Raw genomic sequence first — 19,050 nt, forward strand, 5'->3', positions numbered from 1 at the left:
AACTGCCCTCCCCTGCAGGCCTGGTTCCCCCCAACTGCCCTCCCTTTCAGGCCTGGTTCCTCCCAACTTCCCTCCCCTGCTGGCCTGATTGCCCACAACTGCCCTCCCCTGCCGGCCATGTTGTGGCGGCCATCTTTGACCACATGGGGGTGGCCATCTTGTGCTTTGGAGCGATGGTCAATTTGCATATTACTCTTTATTAGATAGGATCATTCCTGCTGTAAAAAATTGCGTGGCTGTGCTCACTTGATTCCATTCTCATCTGTATGACGGAGCCTCTCCCTTGCTCGGCGGGGTGAGGGAGGCCCTCATCCCAGGGCCAGAGTCCGCTGAGGGGTGACGTTGGGGAGGAGCGAGGTGAAGGGAGGCGCGGAGAAGTGGGGGTGGGGGTCCCGGAGGGCTCCCGCGCAGGCCCCGCCCCGCGTGTGGGCGGAGCCTCCCGCGAGACCTGCGCTGCGTGGGGCTCTGTGCGCAGGCGCGGTAGCTCCTGGGCAGCCTTCCTGGCGGGCTCCCGCCTACCTGGCGCGGGGCCTGGCCGCGGGGCGGCGGAGGCTGCGGGGCCGGGCCCACACCGGGTAGGGGCGCCGCGCTCGGGGAGAGGCTGCGCTTGTCGCGGGGTCTCCATCCTCCAGGCCGCCCCGCGGGGAGGGAGCAGAGGTGAGCCCGGCTGTGCGTCCGGAGCCCGGCGCCGCCTTCTGCGCGGCACTCGCGGTGGCGCCCGAGCGACGGCCGCAGTCCCCACCTCAAGGGTGTGCGCGCCGGTGCGGGCGGCGGCCCCAGGCCGGAGGCTCCCGGGAGGTTCCCGAGCGCCCCGGACGGTTCTGCAGCGCTGCCCGCCGTTAGGGAACCCGGCCCCTGCGTGTCCGGGGGGCGCGCATCCACCGTGCCCCTGCCTTCGTCCCAGCTCCTGCCAGGCGCGGGGGGGAGCGCCGCCTGAGGGTTCCGGGGCCCCGACGGAGGTTCCGGCTAAAGCGAGCTTGTCCTCCAGGCTCCCTGGGACCAGGCAGCTCCCCTGGGGCCTGAAGGAAGGGCTGCAGGGCCGACGCGCACCGCGAAGAAACCCTCCTCTCCGGCCTCCGACCTGGGTCCCGGCAGAGCGGCGGCGGCGGCGGCGGAAACCCGGAGAAGGGCCCGGGCTGGATCGCTCCCGGCCCAGAAGCGCGCGCCCGCTCGCAGCAGAGAGAAGGGGCCGGGCTGGTGGCCGCCAGGGAGGGGCACAGTCCGGGCGCTGGAGGATTCCGCGGCTGGGGAGCTCTTGCCTTCAACTCCCACCCGCAAATGGCACCTCCTCCCCCTTCATTCTCCACCAGTTCTGTCTGCATGTCAGCATCTGGGATGTGCTGCTCTGGCTCTCACCTTACGGGGCCAGGAGCGGTTCAGGAGGGCGTGCAGGGTTATCGATTGTGTGTCATTTGACCGAAGGCAAGAAGAATACAAAAGGAGAAATGACTCGTCTGGGATCAGTAAGAAGCGAACGGGAGAAGTCAGAGCTCCCAATTCCTGCCTTGGTGCTGTCCACACAATCACATGGAAACCAATTTCCCCCTAAAAGGCCCTTTTGAGAAACATCCCCTCAAATGAGAAGAAACAGGATGTTTTTTGGGGGGAGGGACTCTTCTCTTTTCCTTTTTATTGAATTTATTGGGGTGGCGCTGGTTAACAAAATTATACAGGTTTCAGGGGGAAGAAACGGTTGTGTTTTGTTTTTAAAGACCCGTGTGTGAGCACCTATCCCCCTTTCCAAAGCTTTATGGGGATTCTCGGATATGCAAAATAGGCCTTGTAGGTCCTCCCAAATTCAGTTTTAATTAGGGCATCGTAGTTCGTCTTTTGAGATGCTATTATCTGCCTTGATACTTGTTTTAAATGTTTCTGTGTTAGTGAGAGGGAGACGGATATTAAAGGAGTAGTGAACATTGCTGGTTTAAGGAGTCACAAAGGGACGGATGTTACCTTCCTTTCCTTCTCCAAGGTTGAAGGTTCCCAGCTGGTGTGTAGAGGTTTTTAGGACAGTGGAGGTGCTGCAGGGCCGGCCAGCTCTCATTCTGTTCCTCTTTCCTCCCCTTCCAGTTTCCACATTCTTCCAAGAACAACAAAAAATGAGCAGGTTTGCCTTCCTGGTTTCCACACTCTTCCAAGAACAACAAAAAATGAGCAAATCCCAGGTGAGTTCTTTTCTTTATCCCTTATTTTCCAGTGGATTTCATAGTTTTTGTATATATTATTGTGTTCATATGTTAAGATGGAAAAGTGGAATTTGATTAAAAGCCTATTTCCAGGTAAATGAAGAGTGAATAGCTCTGGTCTATGTAGGTCATGTGATCCTGTCATTTGTGCAGGTCATGTGGTCCTAAAGCCAACAAATTACTTAAAAGTATTTTCTGCCATGCTGTGGGTTGCATTTTACTGTGTTGATGGTGTCTTTTTTAGAAAAGATATATTTTCATTGATTTCACAGAGGAAGAGGGAAAGATAGAAACATCAGTGATCAGAGAGAATCATTGATTGGCTGCCTCCTGCACCCCCACACTGGGGATTGAGCCCACAACCTGGGCATGCTCTCCAACCGGGAATCGAACCCTGACCTCCTGGTTCATAGGTCGATGCTCAACTGTCTCAGGAAGGCACCACGGAGGGCGAGAATGTGTACAGTGTAGAAAACTATTCCAATACAAGTTTTCTTCACCTGCCCAACAGCATCCGGCTGCCAGTACCTCCCCTGCAGGAGCCACGTCATCCTTCCCGCAGAGCTGGCTCCCATTCAGGCTAGTCCTGCGGCCCAGGACCTGCTCTTCCCTCAGGGGCATCTCAGAGCTGGGCTATGGAAACAAGTCAGCAGCCTGAGCTAGTTTCTCGATTTGGCAGAAATTGTAAGACTTTGGATTCAAGGAGAGGAAAGCAATTTATTTGTGATGTAGATATCGCTGTGATGAGAAGAAAAAAGCAGTAGGATTAAAAAATATATTTCCTTGCTGTTTAACTGGAGGATTTCTATAAAGCTGGCCATCATCTGCAAGCAGTGGCCTGGTACACAGCCTCCTCTGGGGAGCTTGTGTGGAGGGCCCAGCCAGGCACTGTGAGCTCGAATAAAGAGGGTGACTGTTGTCTCAGATAGAATGTGGCCCAGGCCATCATTGTGACCTATTTGGGCGCAACCATTGAACCAGTGCTTCACTAACCCTAGGACGATTAAAAAAAATGGGAGCATCTCACCTCCGCGTGCCAGGAAGGGGTGGCCTCTTGCTCAGCCCTTGAAAATCCCTCAGGGTTCCTAACCTGCTCACACCACTCATTATGAGGTCTCTGTGTTCACAAAGTACTCACGTTGTCTGGACTGTTTTCGGTTCTTACTGTCTGACCCAGCCCACGTGTGCTTTCTCTCGCTAACTCTGGCCCGTGGATCTCCCACGATGGCCTGAATGGTCCAGACCTTTTCAAATGTCCCATTCCATCAAATCTGAGACAAACCATTACTTCAAGTACCTCTTAGGACAGTAATGGCGAACCTATGACACGCGTGTCAGCACTGACACGCGTAGCCATTTCTGATGACACGTGGCCGCATGCCAAGGATGAAACATTTGCTGCTCCTGAGGATGAAACATTTGCGACTAGAGTCTTGGAGTTAGTTTTTTCCTCAAAGTGACACACTACCCGAGTTATGCTCAGTTTTTTGGCGAAGTTTGACACACCAAGCTCAAAAGGTTGCCCATCACTGTCTTAGGAAGTACTTAAAGGAAGAGGAGAAACAGGGCCAGTTAAACCAGAACATGCTAACTTCAGAGATATAACAACATGACAACATGGACATTTGGGAAACTGAACAATTACATTTCTGGATTACTGAAGAGGCCATGTAGGACCACTTACACGTGCAGCTGCCCTCCTATGTGTATGGCTCCGTCAGAGGAAAAGAATGTGGTAAGCCATGTAAACTTTTCACATATTTTACTCAAAATGCATACCGTGTATTGAAGCTATAATGATGACACGAGTGTGGAAAACCTTGGTAGATAACATTTCAACAAATATACTGAAGGGGTGGCCTCTTGAACTGAATACATGATTCTTGTACAGAACTAACTCTACAGCCTACCAGACCTTTGAGTCCTGTTATGTGGCACAGGCACAATCACCTAGAAGGACACAGAGGGAAAGTGCTGAGCAACAGAACAGGTGCCACGAGTGGTGGAAATAATGGAAAAATGTGGCCATTCATCTCAGTGGTGAGGAATAAATTATTCAAATAACACAGGCATCAGGCTAACCACTGGAAACAAAAGGAGGTTCTTACCTTACACCATATGTTGTCAACTAACAGTGCAGCAACAATCTATGAATGATATGAATGAACCTAAACAAACTTTATGTCATGCATTATAAAAAGGAAGATTATATCAGGTTCCAAAGGTCCTTAAGTCAGTGATGTAACGATTCATGGAAATGGATACACTTAATGGTTTCTAATGCTCAACCTACTTACATCAAAATTTACAGGAAATAAGATAAATCTCTATATCAACACCTCAAAATAAATGAATTACCTAAAGTCCACTTCTCAGTTGTGTAACTCCTACAAAAGTGTCACTTTGTATCTTCAGTTATCAATGAAAGAGCAACCCAAATCCACTGGCTGGAAAAGATATTGAGTCTTTCACAGAACAGTCCTGAGGCGAAGTGGCTCCATGGATGGCTGGTCCAGTGGCTCAGCATCCCCTTCTGGGCCCCAGTTCTTCGTCTTTCTTCTCTGCCACACTTTAGTTACACGTCATTGTTGAGACATAACCAAGTATCACTTCCCAGCAAGGCACTGTTCAATGCAAGCTTCCACGTCACCCGCAGGACTCCTTGAATATTTGAGGAAACCTTTTCCAAAAATAATGTGTCAGGTATCTCCTTTGTATATGTGTCTAAAATTGGGTCCCAAGACCACCCCATTTCTGGTAATGAGAAAGGGATTATCATTACTGGTTGAAACTGATCAGGATGTATAGCCGTTCCATAAGGAGAAATGGATACCCAAACTCTGCCAGCAAACAGTAAGGAGCAAGTGGCAAGGGTGGTTACTCAGCAATGTCTGCCACAAACCCACGTGAACATGTTCTTCAGTCACTCAGGAACAGGAAGGAGTAGAGCACAATGTTTAAAGATACTATCATATCAAATAAAATACACATAATTCCTAAGTTATATAGTATGGTGGTTTACACATTTACATTTGTGTAGGCATCCAAATAAAAATAGATCAAAATTAGATAAAAACAGGAATATTTTAAGTTCAGTTTTAAAATGTATAGAGTTCAATGAATACTAGTTTTTTTCTCACTACTGGAGACTTCTGGCATTAACAATTTAAAATTACCTATGCAGTTTTCTATCTATTTTATACATAATTTTCTATCTCTTGCTGACTCAGATATAGTTGTGAACATTATAAAAAACACTTTATTATGGCAGTGTTTAGTTATTTAGTTCATTAACAATAATCAAATACATCTGTAAGTGCTAGGGAAGAGTACAAGAAGAAACATACTTTATAATACCAAATACTAGTTCAGTGGCAATGCATACTAAGTACTAACATGGCTGTACTATTAAAATAGCTAATCTTACATATGTCTTACAAATTATTCCAATAAGGATACTCTGCCTTTTCAAACATGATTCCAAATGAACATACAGTCCCTGTAATGTACCATTCTAAAAAGCAAGTTAACAAAGGCCTGTATGCTCAGGACACACTCATGTATGAGTCTAATGTGGCTGTATTGTGGTCCTGATCAGCTATCTAGTCTTATAGCTTCTATTTATACAAGGAGTACATTTATTCACAATATGTATATTACAAAAAACTTGATATTATAACAGAAACATAACTTTTAATATTAGTAATTTCCAGAGGAGTGTTTTCCACATTCTGTAAAATGACAGATCTCCCCTTGGAATGAATTCCCTGATATGTGAAGCAGCCTGACTCCATGGAAGTGTATGGACATTCTATGTGTTCACACATTTTACAGTCTGGTATCCCACAAGTCGTGTGTCTTGTTGTAGTTGTGGTTTCCACCCTGTGAATTCTCAGATTACAAGTTTGAGTAATGCACAGAGGTGGGTCCACTGTCCCCTGTGTGAACTCTGACTTAACAAAGGTAGGAGTTAACATTACACTGAAAGGTTCTCTGATGTAAAATGAGGTCTGACTTCAGAGAAGCCTTCCCACATCAAGCACATTCATATTCCCTCGCCTATGGATCCTCTGATGGCTGTTGAAGGCTGATTTGTGGTAGAATTTTTTCCCACATTCGCTACATTCATAGGGTTTCTCTCCTGAATGAGTTCTGTAATGTACAGTAAGGTATGACATTCGAGAGAAGGCCTTTCCACATTCGTTACATTCAAAGGGTTTCTCTCCAGAATGAATTCTGTGATGTATGGTGAGATATGACATCTGAGAGAAGCATTTTCCACATTCGTAACACTCATAGGCTTTCTCTCCAGTGTGCGTTCTCTGATGTCGATTAAGGGCTGAATTCTGACAAAAGGTTTTCCCACATTCGTTACATTCGTAAGGTTTCTCTCCTGAATGGATTCTATGATGTATCGTGAGGTATGACATCTGAGAGAAAAATTTCCCACATATATAACATTCATAGGGCTTCTCCCCTTTATGTATTCTTCGATGTCTGCAAAGGGCTGAATTCTGGTAGAAGGTTTTCCCACATTCATTACATTCATAAGGTTTCACTCCTGAATGAGTTCTATGATGTATAGTGAGGTATGACAACTGGGAGAATAATTTTCCACATTCATTACATTCATAGGGTTTCTCTCCGGTGTGTACTCTCTGATGTCTCATGAGGGCAGAATTCAGGTAGAAGGTTTTCCCACATTCATTACATTCATAGGGTTTCTCTCCTGAATGAGTCCTATAATGTACAGTGAGATATGATAACCGAGAGAAAAATTTTCCACATTCATTACATTCATAGGGTTTCTCTCCTGTGTGTGTCCTCTGATGTGTTGTGAGGGTAGACTTGCGGCAGAAGCATTTCCCACATTCATTACACTTATAGAGTTTCACGCCTGTGTGAATTTTATGATGGTCATTAAGTGCTGACTTCTGGGAGAAGGTTTTTCCACAGTCATGACAAACATAGGGTCTCTCTCCTGAATGTGTTCTCTGGTGTTGGGTGAGGTGCGTCTTCTGGCAAAATGATTTTCCACAATAACTACATTCATAGGGCTTCTCTCCTGAGTGAGTTCTCTGATGCTGAATGAGGTGTAACTTCTGGTAGAAAGTTTTCCCACATTCATTACATTCATAGGGCTTCTCCCCTGTGTGTGTTCTCTGATGTACAGTGAGGGTTCCCTTTTGGCAGAAGGATTTCCCACACTGATTACATGCATAAGGTTTCTCTCCTGTGTGAGTCCTCTGATGTATAATGAATTTTGACTTCTTACAGAAGGATTTCCCACATGCATTGCATTCATAGGGTTTCATTTCCATATGAGATGTTGAATGTACACTGAGGTTTGACATCTGGAGAAAGGCTATTTCAGATTCATTCCACTTATAGGGCTTCTCCATAGGATTAACAAAAACTGCATCCTTTTGAAAGGCTTTCTGGCATTCAATATATTCAAAGGGTTTCTCCAAAATATGAATGTTCTGATAAACACTTTCTTTATTTAGAGTATAAGCTTCCCCATTTTGATTAAATTCATAAGATTTCTCTCCTGGGTGAGTTTTCTCAAGCTTCACATGGAGAAGTGATTTCCCACAGGCACTACATTCATCAGGCTTCATTCTTGCATAGCTTCCGTCACTACTAATATATTCTGAAGTGGATTTTAAGCTCTTTTCACATGAGTCACATTTATAGGATGTTTTTCTTGAAGGAAAAGGGTTTATTTCCACATTAAAAGTCTTACCAAGAACATCAGCTCTCTCTTCAATCAGGGTTTTGTTGCTGATGGATAGAGTTTGCCTGGAATGTTTGTCTTCACTTTCCTGGACTCTCTCTATCAGGTCAACATTCCAGACTGCTGAAAAGAGGCAAAATTAACCAAATTTTGTACATCTTCCTACATATGATATGGGATGAGACATACATAAGCATTTGGTTGTGGCATAGATGCTAGCTTCATAGATGAAAATAATTCCATCCATACCTTTCCCCCTTATTCTTTTTCTTGTGTATGTTAATCCTCACCCGAGGATATTTTTTCCATTTATTTTTTTTAGAAAGATTGGGGGGGGGGGGGGGCGCGGGAGAAACATTGATGGGAAAGAGACATATCAATTGGTTGCCTCCCCACACACCCCAACCAGGGCCGGGAATTGAGTCTATAACTGACGTACGTGCCTTTGACTGAAATCAAATCCTCAACCCTTCAGTCCTCAGGTCGATGCTCTAACCACTGAGAAAAATGGCCAGGGCTCCCCTTATTCTTTAGTTTGAAAAATTTCTCTCCCCCCTCTCTCCCTCTTCCTCTCCCCAGTGGTGACAAAAGGGGGGAATTAACTGACAAAGACAAGCATCTTTGACCTTTACTACTTTATAAGATCTCGTTCAAAACTGGGTAGAGAAGGTAAAGTAGAAACACAGAACAGCAGACAGGATGCCAGATGAATGACTGACAACATAGACACGAGGGAACTCCCAGCAAATGGAGTCCAGTGACAGCAACAAGCAGCGCTGCTGGATAGGAGGGTTGGAATCTGTCTCCAAGGATGGATCTGTTTTGGGGAGGAGAAGCAGAACTTCACACAGCATCATTTCATATCAGCTTGGGAGAGACAGCTCAGTGTAGGCTTGATGTATCAGCTTGTTCCGAGATGCTGTGGCACCGCCAATGCCCAGCTTCCTTTCAACCCCAAGCCTCTGTTCCTGCTCTTTCAGTCTGCTTGACTTCCAGCCTTGGTCTACTCAGAACCTCTCTCAGGGGGTTTCCATGCTTTCAGAAAACACTTCTCAAATCCTGTCTTATCTCCAGTAGCTCCATTTTTCTTTAAAGTTGAAAGTAATTACTCTCCACACAACCCTTTTTGCACAGTGATTCAGCCTTGTGGAACATTAAAATCCCATGTGAAATTCTGGGTTTCAAATTACTCCACAGAGCTCTGTTCTCTTTTCTTAACCAAAACCCATCTCTTAGGAAGTATGACTCTATTTCCTATATCTTTTGAACCCCTAAATAGAAATTAGAGAAGCTGTTCTTACTAGTAATCTGAATCATGTGGATATCTGTCAAGTACCTACAGGATATATGAAATGTGACCTAAACATGCATGCTCAGAAATAATGACCTGTAAATTACTTCTGAATGAGGGACAAGGAAGTTCTGCCGCCTTAGCCAGTTTGGCTCTGGATAGAGCGTCCGCCTGCAGACTGAAGGGTCCCAGGTTCAATTCCAGCCAAGGGCACATGCCCGGGTTGTGGGCTCGATCCCCTATAGGGGGCATGCAGGAGGCAGCCAATCAATGATTCCCTCTCATCATTGATGTTTATATATCTCTCTCCCTCTCCCTTCTCTAAAATCAATAAAAATACATTACAAAAAAAAAAAAAGTTCTGCCACCTGTCTGGCTCCTCGGAAAAAGGAGAAATAACCGTGTACTACACGTTACACACCACAGCAAGGGGAGTATGCTCCTTTCTTTACAGGGTTAGAATCCAGGGGAGGAATGAGCCTCAAGCTAAAAATATATGCCATCAGATACTAGATTCCTTGATCAGACCTAGGAGTGGAGTCAAGAGATTAGAGTAAGGATAAGAGTTGGAAGGAAAAACTTCAAGGAGGGAAGGGTTTGAAAATTTGAGCTCCGACTTAAAGAATATGCTATCTGGCCAGACAAAGCACACCCCACTGAAAGGCAGAGCTGTAGGGACAATGATCACATGAACAGAACACATATGGACTAAATGGAGTTTAGCAGCGTTCTTGGAAACAACTGAAAGTTACTTTTCCAGGCAATACAGGGCCATGATTGTGGTGCTTCTCAGAGGATGAGGAAGCTAATTCCTTCAGGAACTAACAGGGAATCACTGTAGGCTCATCCTGTGAAATGAGTGATAGGTTAACTGGAACTTCTGGTGAACACACCTTACAAATCCAAGTAGAATGAAGGTGTATCCCCCGAGGACAGGGCAGACAACGCACTTAAACCCGATGAACTGAAATCCCAGCGACCTGAGGCAGAAGGAGCCCTTTACAGAACAAACCCCTGGAGGAGGAAGCAGATCCACATTGTGGAGGGGCGGGAGGGGGATGAGTCCCAGTTCCTCTCTGCACACTGGACTCATTATGAAGGCACTGGGGACAGCAGAGCAACCGGAAACAGGAGAGACAAGATGAACAGCACTCGGGAAAAGAGGGAGCCCCAGTTCTTGCTGTCACCACTGAGGAAGGGCTGGGGCTCAGGACTAACGAGCAGCACAAGCCCACGTGACCTCACAGGTGAACAGATTTCAGAGTCAGGTAGCTAAAGCACACAGCTAACTATCTCTAGTCACTTCTAAAGGTTTGGAACCATTAACAATTCCAGAAAAACACTGCCAAGTTAGCAGTCATCTCCTCGCTGCCTCCCAAACACACCTGGGCGACTGTGAAGTAGGACTTCTCCTTCTACTCTCCAGGGCTCTTCTCCTTGCTCCAGCTTGATGATAACTTCCGGTTTGACAAGGTGACACCCTATTAACAGAAATGAAAGAGAACTTGAGCCTGGCTGCTGGGCTTCTGCAGAAAGCGGTGCCTTATAAGATACACAACCCAAGTGCCCCTCTGAGCTGTGCCAAGGTTCACCGGGAGGTAAATGCCCTGCCTGATGCCCAAGACACATTGTTCACATTTATCCCATCAAATTCAAAGTCAGAAAACGTGTGGGAAATCCCATATGTCTTAGCAACTCGGCCTGCTCACCCACGGAGACGAGGTGGCTGTAGTTCTCCAGCATCACGTCCCTGTAGGTGGTCTTCTGCTCCGGGCCCAGCTGCTGCCACTCCTCCTGGGTGAAGTCCACGGCCACGTCCCTGAATGACACTGGCTCCTGTAAGAGCAGCGCGATGGGAACTGGGTGACGTGGACAAGGCGTCCGGGGACAAGAGCTTACCGAGCTCACTGGTAGAGGCAACCAGGGACCCTGTACCCCTTTTATGCTACAGGCTGTGGAAGGGAAACAAAGCTCTCAGGCAGACACTGAGAGAGTTCACTCAGAGTTCACACCCAAAAAGAAACGGTCTTGACTGTGAGCCAGACACTCCTGGCTGCTGGGAGACTCAGCCGGGCAGATGCCGCCCGCCCCGGAGGAGCGCAGGCCTGGGGGGCACTCGTGGAAACGGGCACCTGCTCCTTCATTCTGCTTCCAGACACGAATGGTGTTGGTTCTGCTCTTGCTCCCAGCTGCTCCTGCTCAGTCTCCTCGGCTGGCGCCTCCTCCCTCCAAGTCATCCCCAGATGGAGGGCTCTGGGCTCCCTTTTCGGTGCTTTACTCTTTGCTGTCTGCGTTCACTGCTTTGATGGTGCTCCCATCTGGCCTCATGGATTTAATTACCGCCTATGTGTCAGCATTTCCCAAACGGATGGCACCAGCCCAGATTCTCTCCTAAATGCCTGACAGGTTCCAGATCTCAAACTCAACATGCCCGAAATCCAGCCGCTGTTCCTGTCCAAACCTGTCCCTCCAGCTTACAGGAGCCAATCGGCAATGCCTGCCAGTTACCAAAGCGCCAGCCAAGCCAGGCAGCACCAGCTCGTTTTATTGTCCTGCACGGGTAAGCCTGCGGCAGGTCCGACCAGGGCCCCCACAGGAACTGTCAGCGACCATTTCTATTTGTAATGCACTGTTGCTGCTTGAAAACAGCATGACCGTGACTGTTGTAAGCCAATGTGTGATTTGGTGACAGCTTTAAGTACTAGTAGCTTGGCCAAGTTCACGTTTATGCATAAGGAGAGGGGAAATTGCATTGTTCTTCCTCTGGCTTAAACAGCTTTGCCTTGGCTGGTGCTGCTCAGTAGTTAGAGGGTCTTGAATTTGACTCCCAGTCAAGGGCATGTACCTGGGTTGCAGGTTCGATCCTCAGCCCCAGTCAGGGTCCGATGTGTCTCTCTTATATCAATAGTTCTCTCTCTCCTCCCCTCTCCCTTCCTTCCACTGATTCTGAAAATCAATAGAAAAAAATATCCTCGGGTGAGGATTAAAAAAAAAAAAGAAGCAGCTTTTCGGGCACTTTTAATTTTAAGAAAGTGGATTTCGGGAACTTGGATAACGAATTAAGAAACCAATCAGAACTGCAGATATTTAGGATTTTAGGTTAGTTACAGAAGACGAAGGAACAGCCATGAACAGTGTGTTTCAGAAGCCCCCTCAGACCAGTAACTGTGGGGACAGCTGTGTGGTCAGAGTGAGAAGAGTCAGATGTGGTCACACAGGCTGGAACATGGACCTGGGAGTGAGAATACTCTGTGACCATCCCCATCACTACCCTCAGAGCTAGCTTTCCCGCAGCGGGGAGGGGAACACCGGCGCCTTACATTTTCCGAGAGGCCCGTCCTAACTGGCCAGGAAAGGGAGGGAGCACCGGGATCCCCCCAGTAAAGACTGGGAGGAAAGTGTTCCCCAGAGGGTTTTAACCAGCCCCAGGCCTCAGCAGGGACAGTGAGAGCCTACGGGGCCAAAGACTGGTCCAAGGGTCCCCGAGCCAGCAAGAGTCCTCCTCCCTCCTGCACATCAGGAAAAAGGAAGACACGCCTCCAGTTAGGAGTCAGCATGCCGCCTGCGTGGCCCGTCTGAAGAAAGCGACTGACATGGCTCCAGAGCCAGGGCGGGGAGACTAAGATCAGACAGAAATGGAAGAACAACAAAACCAAGGAATTCCTCCTCCTCCTCACCGCCGCCGCCACCGCCACCTCCGCTGCCACCACCATCACCAAAGACGCTACACTCAGTACTCACTGAGGAGGGCGCTCTTGAACTAGGGATCTCACCCACACAAACTTGCTCATTTTGGGAAATTTAAAAAATACTAAGTTCTCAATTTTTCAAAATGAAAATATTACAAAATTATATGGTAATCCTGGAAACCCATGTTTACTAATGTGACTCACTGGAAAAACTTATAAACACTTGAGACTCTAAGTCAGCAAGAAAAGCAGAGAAAACGCCAGTATCCTGACACCAGGCCCAGGCCCTTCCCCCCAGGGACAGCCTCCCACTCGGAAGGGACAGTTATGCCCAGGCTGTGCTCACCCTCACGACAGAGCTTCCCATGAACTGCGGGGCCGGGGGGCTGTCTGTCATCTCCCACAACTACTTTTATGAATTATCGCCCCAAGGAGAAGAGAAGCTCCTTGAGAGAAAGAATTGCCTCTTAAAACCAAGTCCAAGGAAAGATCTGTACACAAACGCACACAGGGCACTGCAGATGGGCAAGGCGGGAGTGGCTGAGGTAGGACTGGCTAGATCACAGGGGCCTTTACCAGGTCGGATTCAGGGGAGGGCAAGGCTGCAGGCTGCCAGATAAACCATGAATGGGGCATCAGTAATCTTTGCCAGACACGTCACTGCACAGTCTGCGGTGCAACCCCAACAGATGATGGGAGAGAGACCTGGGGAGACTTATTTGAAGGGTGAGAGGGCCACTCCTCCCGATGGCCCTGGTTTTACCCCTGGATCAAGCATTAACAACAATGGATCTATGGGACAACAATGTTGTCGTTACCAGCAAAGTTATATGCATGGAGTGCTCCCTGGGCAGTATGCCCTTGGCTTACAGGAGGCACAAGGCACAGATGGCAATGGCTCAGGGCTCATTATTTAGAATGGCTAGTCACAATTATAGTGACATCGTCAACGACATCTTTTTTTTTTTTTTTTGGTTCATCCTCAATTGAGGACATTTTTCCATTGATTTATAGGGAGAGTGGAAGAGAGAGGGACAGAGAGAAACACTGATGTGAGAGAAACACATCAATTGGTTGCCTCCTACATGAGCCCCAACCCGGGCCTGGGCTGTGGAGGAGCCTGCAAACAAGGTACATGCCCTTGACCGGAATTGAACCCGAGACCCTTTGGTCCTCAGGCTGAAGCTCTATCCACTGAGCCAAACTGGCTTAGGACGTCAACAAAATCTTTTTTTTTTTTTAATATATTTTATTGATTTTTTACAGAGAGGAAGAGAGAGGGATAGAGAGTTAGAAACATCGATGAGAGAGAAACCGATCAGCTGCCTCCTGCACACCCCCCACTGGGGATGTGCCCGCAACCAAGGTACATGCCCTTGACCGGAATCGAACCTGGGACCCTTGAGTCCGCAGGCCGACGCTCTATCCACTGAGCCAAACCGGTTTCGGCAACAAAATCTTTACAAACTACGAGAAAACAAATGTTTTGGCTGGTCAATGTAAGTCAAATATTGGATGGTATTTGTTATTTTTTGTTATGAATGTCAGAACACGAGGCACACCTGTACTTGGGCTTTAAGAGCTCAGGAGGGCACTAACCAGTTTGGCTCAGTGGATAGAGCATCGGCCTGCGGACTGAAGGGTCCTGGGTTCAATTCCGGTCAAGGGCATGTACCTTGGTTGCGGGCACATACCAAGTAGGGGGTGTGCAAGAGGCAGCTGATGGATGTTTCTAACTCATCGATGTTTCTAACTCTCTATCCCTCTCCCTTCCTCTCTGTAAAAAAATCAATAAAAAAAATATTTTTTTAAAGAAAGAGTGCGGGAGGATCATGCTATCTACACATGCAAACATGATAAATGCCTGGGGCTGACCTGCTGCTCTGTGTTTTGTCTGAGCATATCTTTTATCCGGTCTACTTTCCCATTTTAATGTTTGAACTATTCACCTCCAAAAGGTGTATTATAAAACAAACTAGGGAAGAAATACGTAACCAGAAAAACTCACCAGAGATTTATCCATCTTCTGCTGCTCTTGGAAAAACGAGGACTGTGAAACCAGAGGCAGACCTGGAGAAGGAACATGCAGGCAATGAAGTTAGGAGTGATGTGGCCTGCCAAGGAAGTACTCTTCCTGCATAAGAACTCGGCCAGAAAGTTCCATCAGACACCTCGGGAGACTGTCTCTTTAAACCTTCAGAAGTGACAGAGAATGATGAGGGAGAGCGCACCTGTGTGTCTGTAACGCCCACATCATTATGTGGTGACTGAGTGGATGCATCTCTCATTAGTGAATGAACGTCAAAGCCTATTGAAATAATTCCCCATCATTAACACTGGAGGCTTGGTGCACGTGCACAGGTGGGGTCCCTCGGCCTGGCATGCGCCCTCTCACAAACCAGGACCCCTCAGACTGTGCGGTGACGTGTCTGCCAGTTTCCGCCCAATCCCCGCAGCCCAGGCCGAGGGTCCCCACCGGGTGCACGGATGCACAGGGCCTCTAGTATGCATGTAAGATCTTTGGTTAATCTCTTCCCGCCCTCCCCCCTTCCCTCTGAGATTCATGAATCTGTTCCATGTCTCCATGCCTGTGTGTGGAGTGTTTGTCCCCTGGTGGTCAGTGAGCATCATAGCTACCTGACGGTTGGGGGTAGGTGGCTTAGGATTTTATATAGAGAGAAGATAAAAAGAGAAATTTTGTTACAGTCATCTATTTTTTTACTCTTTTAACAATTTAAGATCAAGAAGTCTGCAGGATGCTCTGAGTAAAGGAATACACTCAAGCAGGGCTAAGTCTAAATTTTTTTGTACAAACTTGAGAACAAAAAAAAAATCTCTTAAGAAACTTTGACTTAACTATAATACAGTGGACAGAACACTTGTCCTGGGAGTCTGAGTCCTGTTAGATATCCCACCGACACAGGGACACCCCGGGCAAGTCACCGCCCTTCTCAGGCCCAAGCTCTTCCGGAGGACGCCCCCTGCAGGCTGACCTAATGCGCTGCACCGGGGCTGCACAGGGGCTCCCAGGGGAGTCGGCACACGCTCAGGCCAGTGAACGCGGTCCTGGGGGACGTTTAGAGACACGGTGGAACCCGGGGAGGGCGAGGCGGAGGAAGGGGTGTTGGGGTGCAGGGAGGAGGGGCACCGTCGAAGCCCAGGCCGGGACCCCCTAGACTCCAGGAGACAGGGAAGTCCCAAGTCCGGGGCAGCGCCCACTCCCAGCAGCCTGCCCCGCCGGCTCGGACACGCGGATCCCCGGGAAGCGGTCCCCACTCCCTCCCGCAAACTCGCGTGTCCTCGTCCGGGCGAGTCCCCAGCCCTGCTCACCGCGGGCGGGAGGACCCCGACCTGCCCGGGGCCGCGAACGCACGACCCGCCCGTCGGGACTCGCTGACCTGCCCCAAGGCTCCGAGGTGCCGCCGCTTCTCTCCCGGGGTCCCCGCCTCTGCGCCTCCCAAGCCGCGTCCCCGAGGCGCCGGCTCTGGGCCTGCGGGACAGACTCACTCAGGAGGACGTCCCTCCCGGGCCTCACCGCCCCGCGTGCCTCGGCCGGGCCGCCGCGAGGCAGACGGGCCCAGCCCGACCCCGCCGCCGCCGCCGCCCAGCTCCTCGGGCCTGGCCCGCGGGCTCCGGGGTCGCCTCCGGGGTCCCCGCTCCACACTCCGCCCGCGCGCGCGCGCTCTTGAGCGCACAGCCCCGCGCCCGCTGGGTGGCGGCCCGACCGGACAGCGCCCGGCCCCGCAGGCCCCGGGATCCTCGCCCAACAGAGGCCGAAGCTGGGCTCCGGGGGCAGCGGTGACCTGGGCTCGGACAGGAAGCGACAGCGGCGCTGCGGCAGGGCGCCTGCGCGTACACGCACACAGCCCGAGTGCACATGCGCACGAGGACGCCGGAAGTCGCCTGCCGGGACCCACCCGAGGCAGCGGGACTCCATTTCCCAGAAGTCCGCGTGCCGTCCCGTTAGGGAGCGTCTTCCAAGGCTCCAGCTCGTCCAGCGGCTTAGAAACTCTGTGCGGGGAGAGCTGGCAGCCCGGGTGGGACGCCAGGTTCCCATTTGTCTCTCCTCCTGGGCGGGGTATGGGGGGATCAGGAAGGTGTCTCAGTCCCCGGCCTCTCCCGCTTTGAGACCTTTGGGGTTAGGTATTCCCCCACCACCGGGCGCGGGAACAGAGGGGGTATCTTGTCCACTTACCTGAAATACTAGGAGTTGCACTAAAATACTAGGAATCAGGAAATGCCCCCCCTGGTTTCTCCTAGGAAGAAAAAAGATAGTAGAAATTGTAGCTTTTGTAGATTTCACAACTAATGCATGAAACTATAAAACTCAGTAAATACTCACAATTGGAAAAAGGTGAGATCTTACCTCGGAAGGAGGATTGTTGGGCTAAAGTGTCACTTTTCAAAAATGGGATCATAAGGACAATGATTAACTCCTCTTTATGGTGAAATACAACAACTGTGTTTTTGGCCAAGTATTTCCAAAAAGCTGATGGGGGGGGGTGGGGCGGGGGCGGGATAGAAGGGGGGAGAAGGGGGACATATGTAATACTTTCAACAATAAAGATTTAAAAATAAAAGAAAAATAAAACCGGGCAATCAATCACTCAAACAATAAAATAACAAGCTGATGGGGAGGGGGTGGGATTAAAAATAAAAGCTAGAAATTGGAGGCTCCATTTTTTCATGTGCTTGATTGCAAGAATCTAGAACCATCTGAAGGAGGCGTTTCGGGGCTCAGAAGAGCAGGGGAATACTTGAAAAGTATAAATTTAGAGCCATCAGGTCAATGTGTGCCATACATGATAGATCCTCCCTTCCCCCAACTGATGGACGGAGTATGACCTAAACTCCACCTGCAGCCGGACATTCCTGAACACTTTATATGGACTGTACATTGAACCACCAATCAGCGTGGGCTGAGTGCCCTAAGCCCCGTCCCCTCCTTTCCTCCCCTTAAAAAGCACTCTCACCCCGGCGCTCGCTCTCTCTCTCTCTCTCTCTCTCCCTCCCCCCCCCCCCCTTTTCCTCTCTGGAAGGCGGCTGGCAGGGTGATCTCCAATAAAGCCTGTGTCCTGGTATCCCATGATCTCCGGCCCTCTGTTTCATCTTTCAATACATTTTATCGCTTTACTCTGAAAATGTTGCCCACAGGATTATTACACTTACTCTTATATTTAACATTTATATATCTATTTTAAATAGTTTTAAATAGATGTAGTTTTGAAAACATGCTGTTCCTAACCAAGTTTTTTGATGGTTATTACAGCTGTTTTATATATATTTATATTTGTGTGTGTGTGAATATAATTTTGTTTACATTTTAAAATTATATTTATATAATACCAATTACCTTATAGCTTGGTGGGTAGTTCCCCCATATTGTTGAAACTATAAATTTTTATTTTTTGGCCTTTCTTATTGAATTGTGAGACTTCAGTTGTGATTTTTTAACTTGCCTGGCTGACATGTTTGTATGATATTTTAGGTCATTAAAAGCACAGTGGAGGAAGTAAAATAAAGATGAAATTCTCACCTTCACAGTTTGATTAGCCCATTCACTGTCAAATGATAATGTAGCTTAGTGGGGTGTGATTATTCAAGCAAGTTTGTTAACTTTTAAAAATAATCCCCAATTTTTTTTTTCACGGAGAAAAAAATAGGAGTTGAGGCAGGTCCTAAGCTAGAGTCAGAAAGCAGGAAAGAAGGGGGCGCTATGGAGGGAGAAGAAGGGGAAGAATAGAAAGACGGGAGAGCTGAAACCGTTTTGGCTCAGTGGATAGAGCGTCGGCCTGCGGACTGAAGGGTCCCGGGTTCAATTCCGGTCGGGGGCATGTGCCTTGGTTGCGGGCACATCCCCAGTAGGAGGTGTGCAGGAGGCAGCTGATCAATGTTTCTAACTCTCTATCCCTCTCCCTTCCTCTCTGTAAAAAAATCAATAAAATATATTTTTTTAAAAAAGAGAAAAAAAGAAAATAAAATAAATGAGGGTATTGTAGAAATTTCCGGGGGCGGGGGGGGGGGGGAAGGGAACAAAGGATGAGCTCAAGCTGTTAGGTGAGGTGGGCATGGAGAAGGAGGAGCTGGTCACGTGAACACAGGATCCTGGCGGAGAGCGCCTGGGAGAGGGGACAGAGAACGCCGGCA

General features: G+C 48.5%; 1 protein-coding gene across 6 annotated transcripts; it reads right to left on the reverse strand.

Moving 5' to 3' along the window:
• Positions 1-1,309: 1,309 nt before the first annotated feature.
• On the reverse strand, positions 1,310-16,705 carry LOC307098986 (zinc finger protein 12-like). Of its 6 annotated transcripts, none has more exons than XR_013813492.1 (7): positions 16,302-16,705; positions 14,912-14,973; positions 10,924-11,050; positions 10,600-10,695; positions 4,545-8,046; positions 1,954-2,080; positions 1,310-1,356 (listed from the first exon to the last, which is right to left on the reverse strand). XR_013813492.1 is itself a non-coding variant. In XM_079770186.1 (7 exons), the coding sequence occupies exons 2-7, from the start codon at positions 14,924-14,926 to the stop codon at positions 1,353-1,355; spliced, it is 483 nt and encodes a 160-aa protein (XP_079626312.1). In that variant the 5' UTR covers positions 14,927-14,973; positions 16,302-16,705; the 3' UTR covers positions 1,310-1,352. The 6 variants fall into 6 exon arrangements, 4 of the variants coding, with proteins under 4 accessions (XP_079626312.1, XP_079626311.1, XP_079626310.1 ...); XM_079770186.1 differs by having other exon boundaries at positions 7,933-8,046; XR_013813493.1 differs by having other exon boundaries at positions 1,316-2,080.
• Between the last annotated feature and the right edge of the window lie 2,345 nt (positions 16,706-19,050).

Source organism: Cnephaeus nilssonii, assembly GCF_951640355.1.
Source record: "Cnephaeus nilssonii genome assembly, chromosome: 5".
NCBI classification, from domain to species: domain Eukaryota; kingdom Metazoa; phylum Chordata; class Mammalia; order Chiroptera; family Vespertilionidae; genus Cnephaeus; species Cnephaeus nilssonii.

Bases quoted from the DNA above. Each gene is read 5' to 3' on its own strand.
- LOC307098986 (XM_079770184.1), bottom strand. The intron at 10,696-10,923 runs GTGAGCAGGCCG...TTCTGTTAATAG, and splicing joins CAGCCACCTCGTCTCCGTGG to GGTGTCACCTTGTCAAACCG. The intron at 8,047-10,599 runs GTGTGTTTGGGA...GCCTCTTTTCAG, and splicing joins CCTACTTCACAGTCGCCCAG to CAGTCTGGAATGTTGACCTG.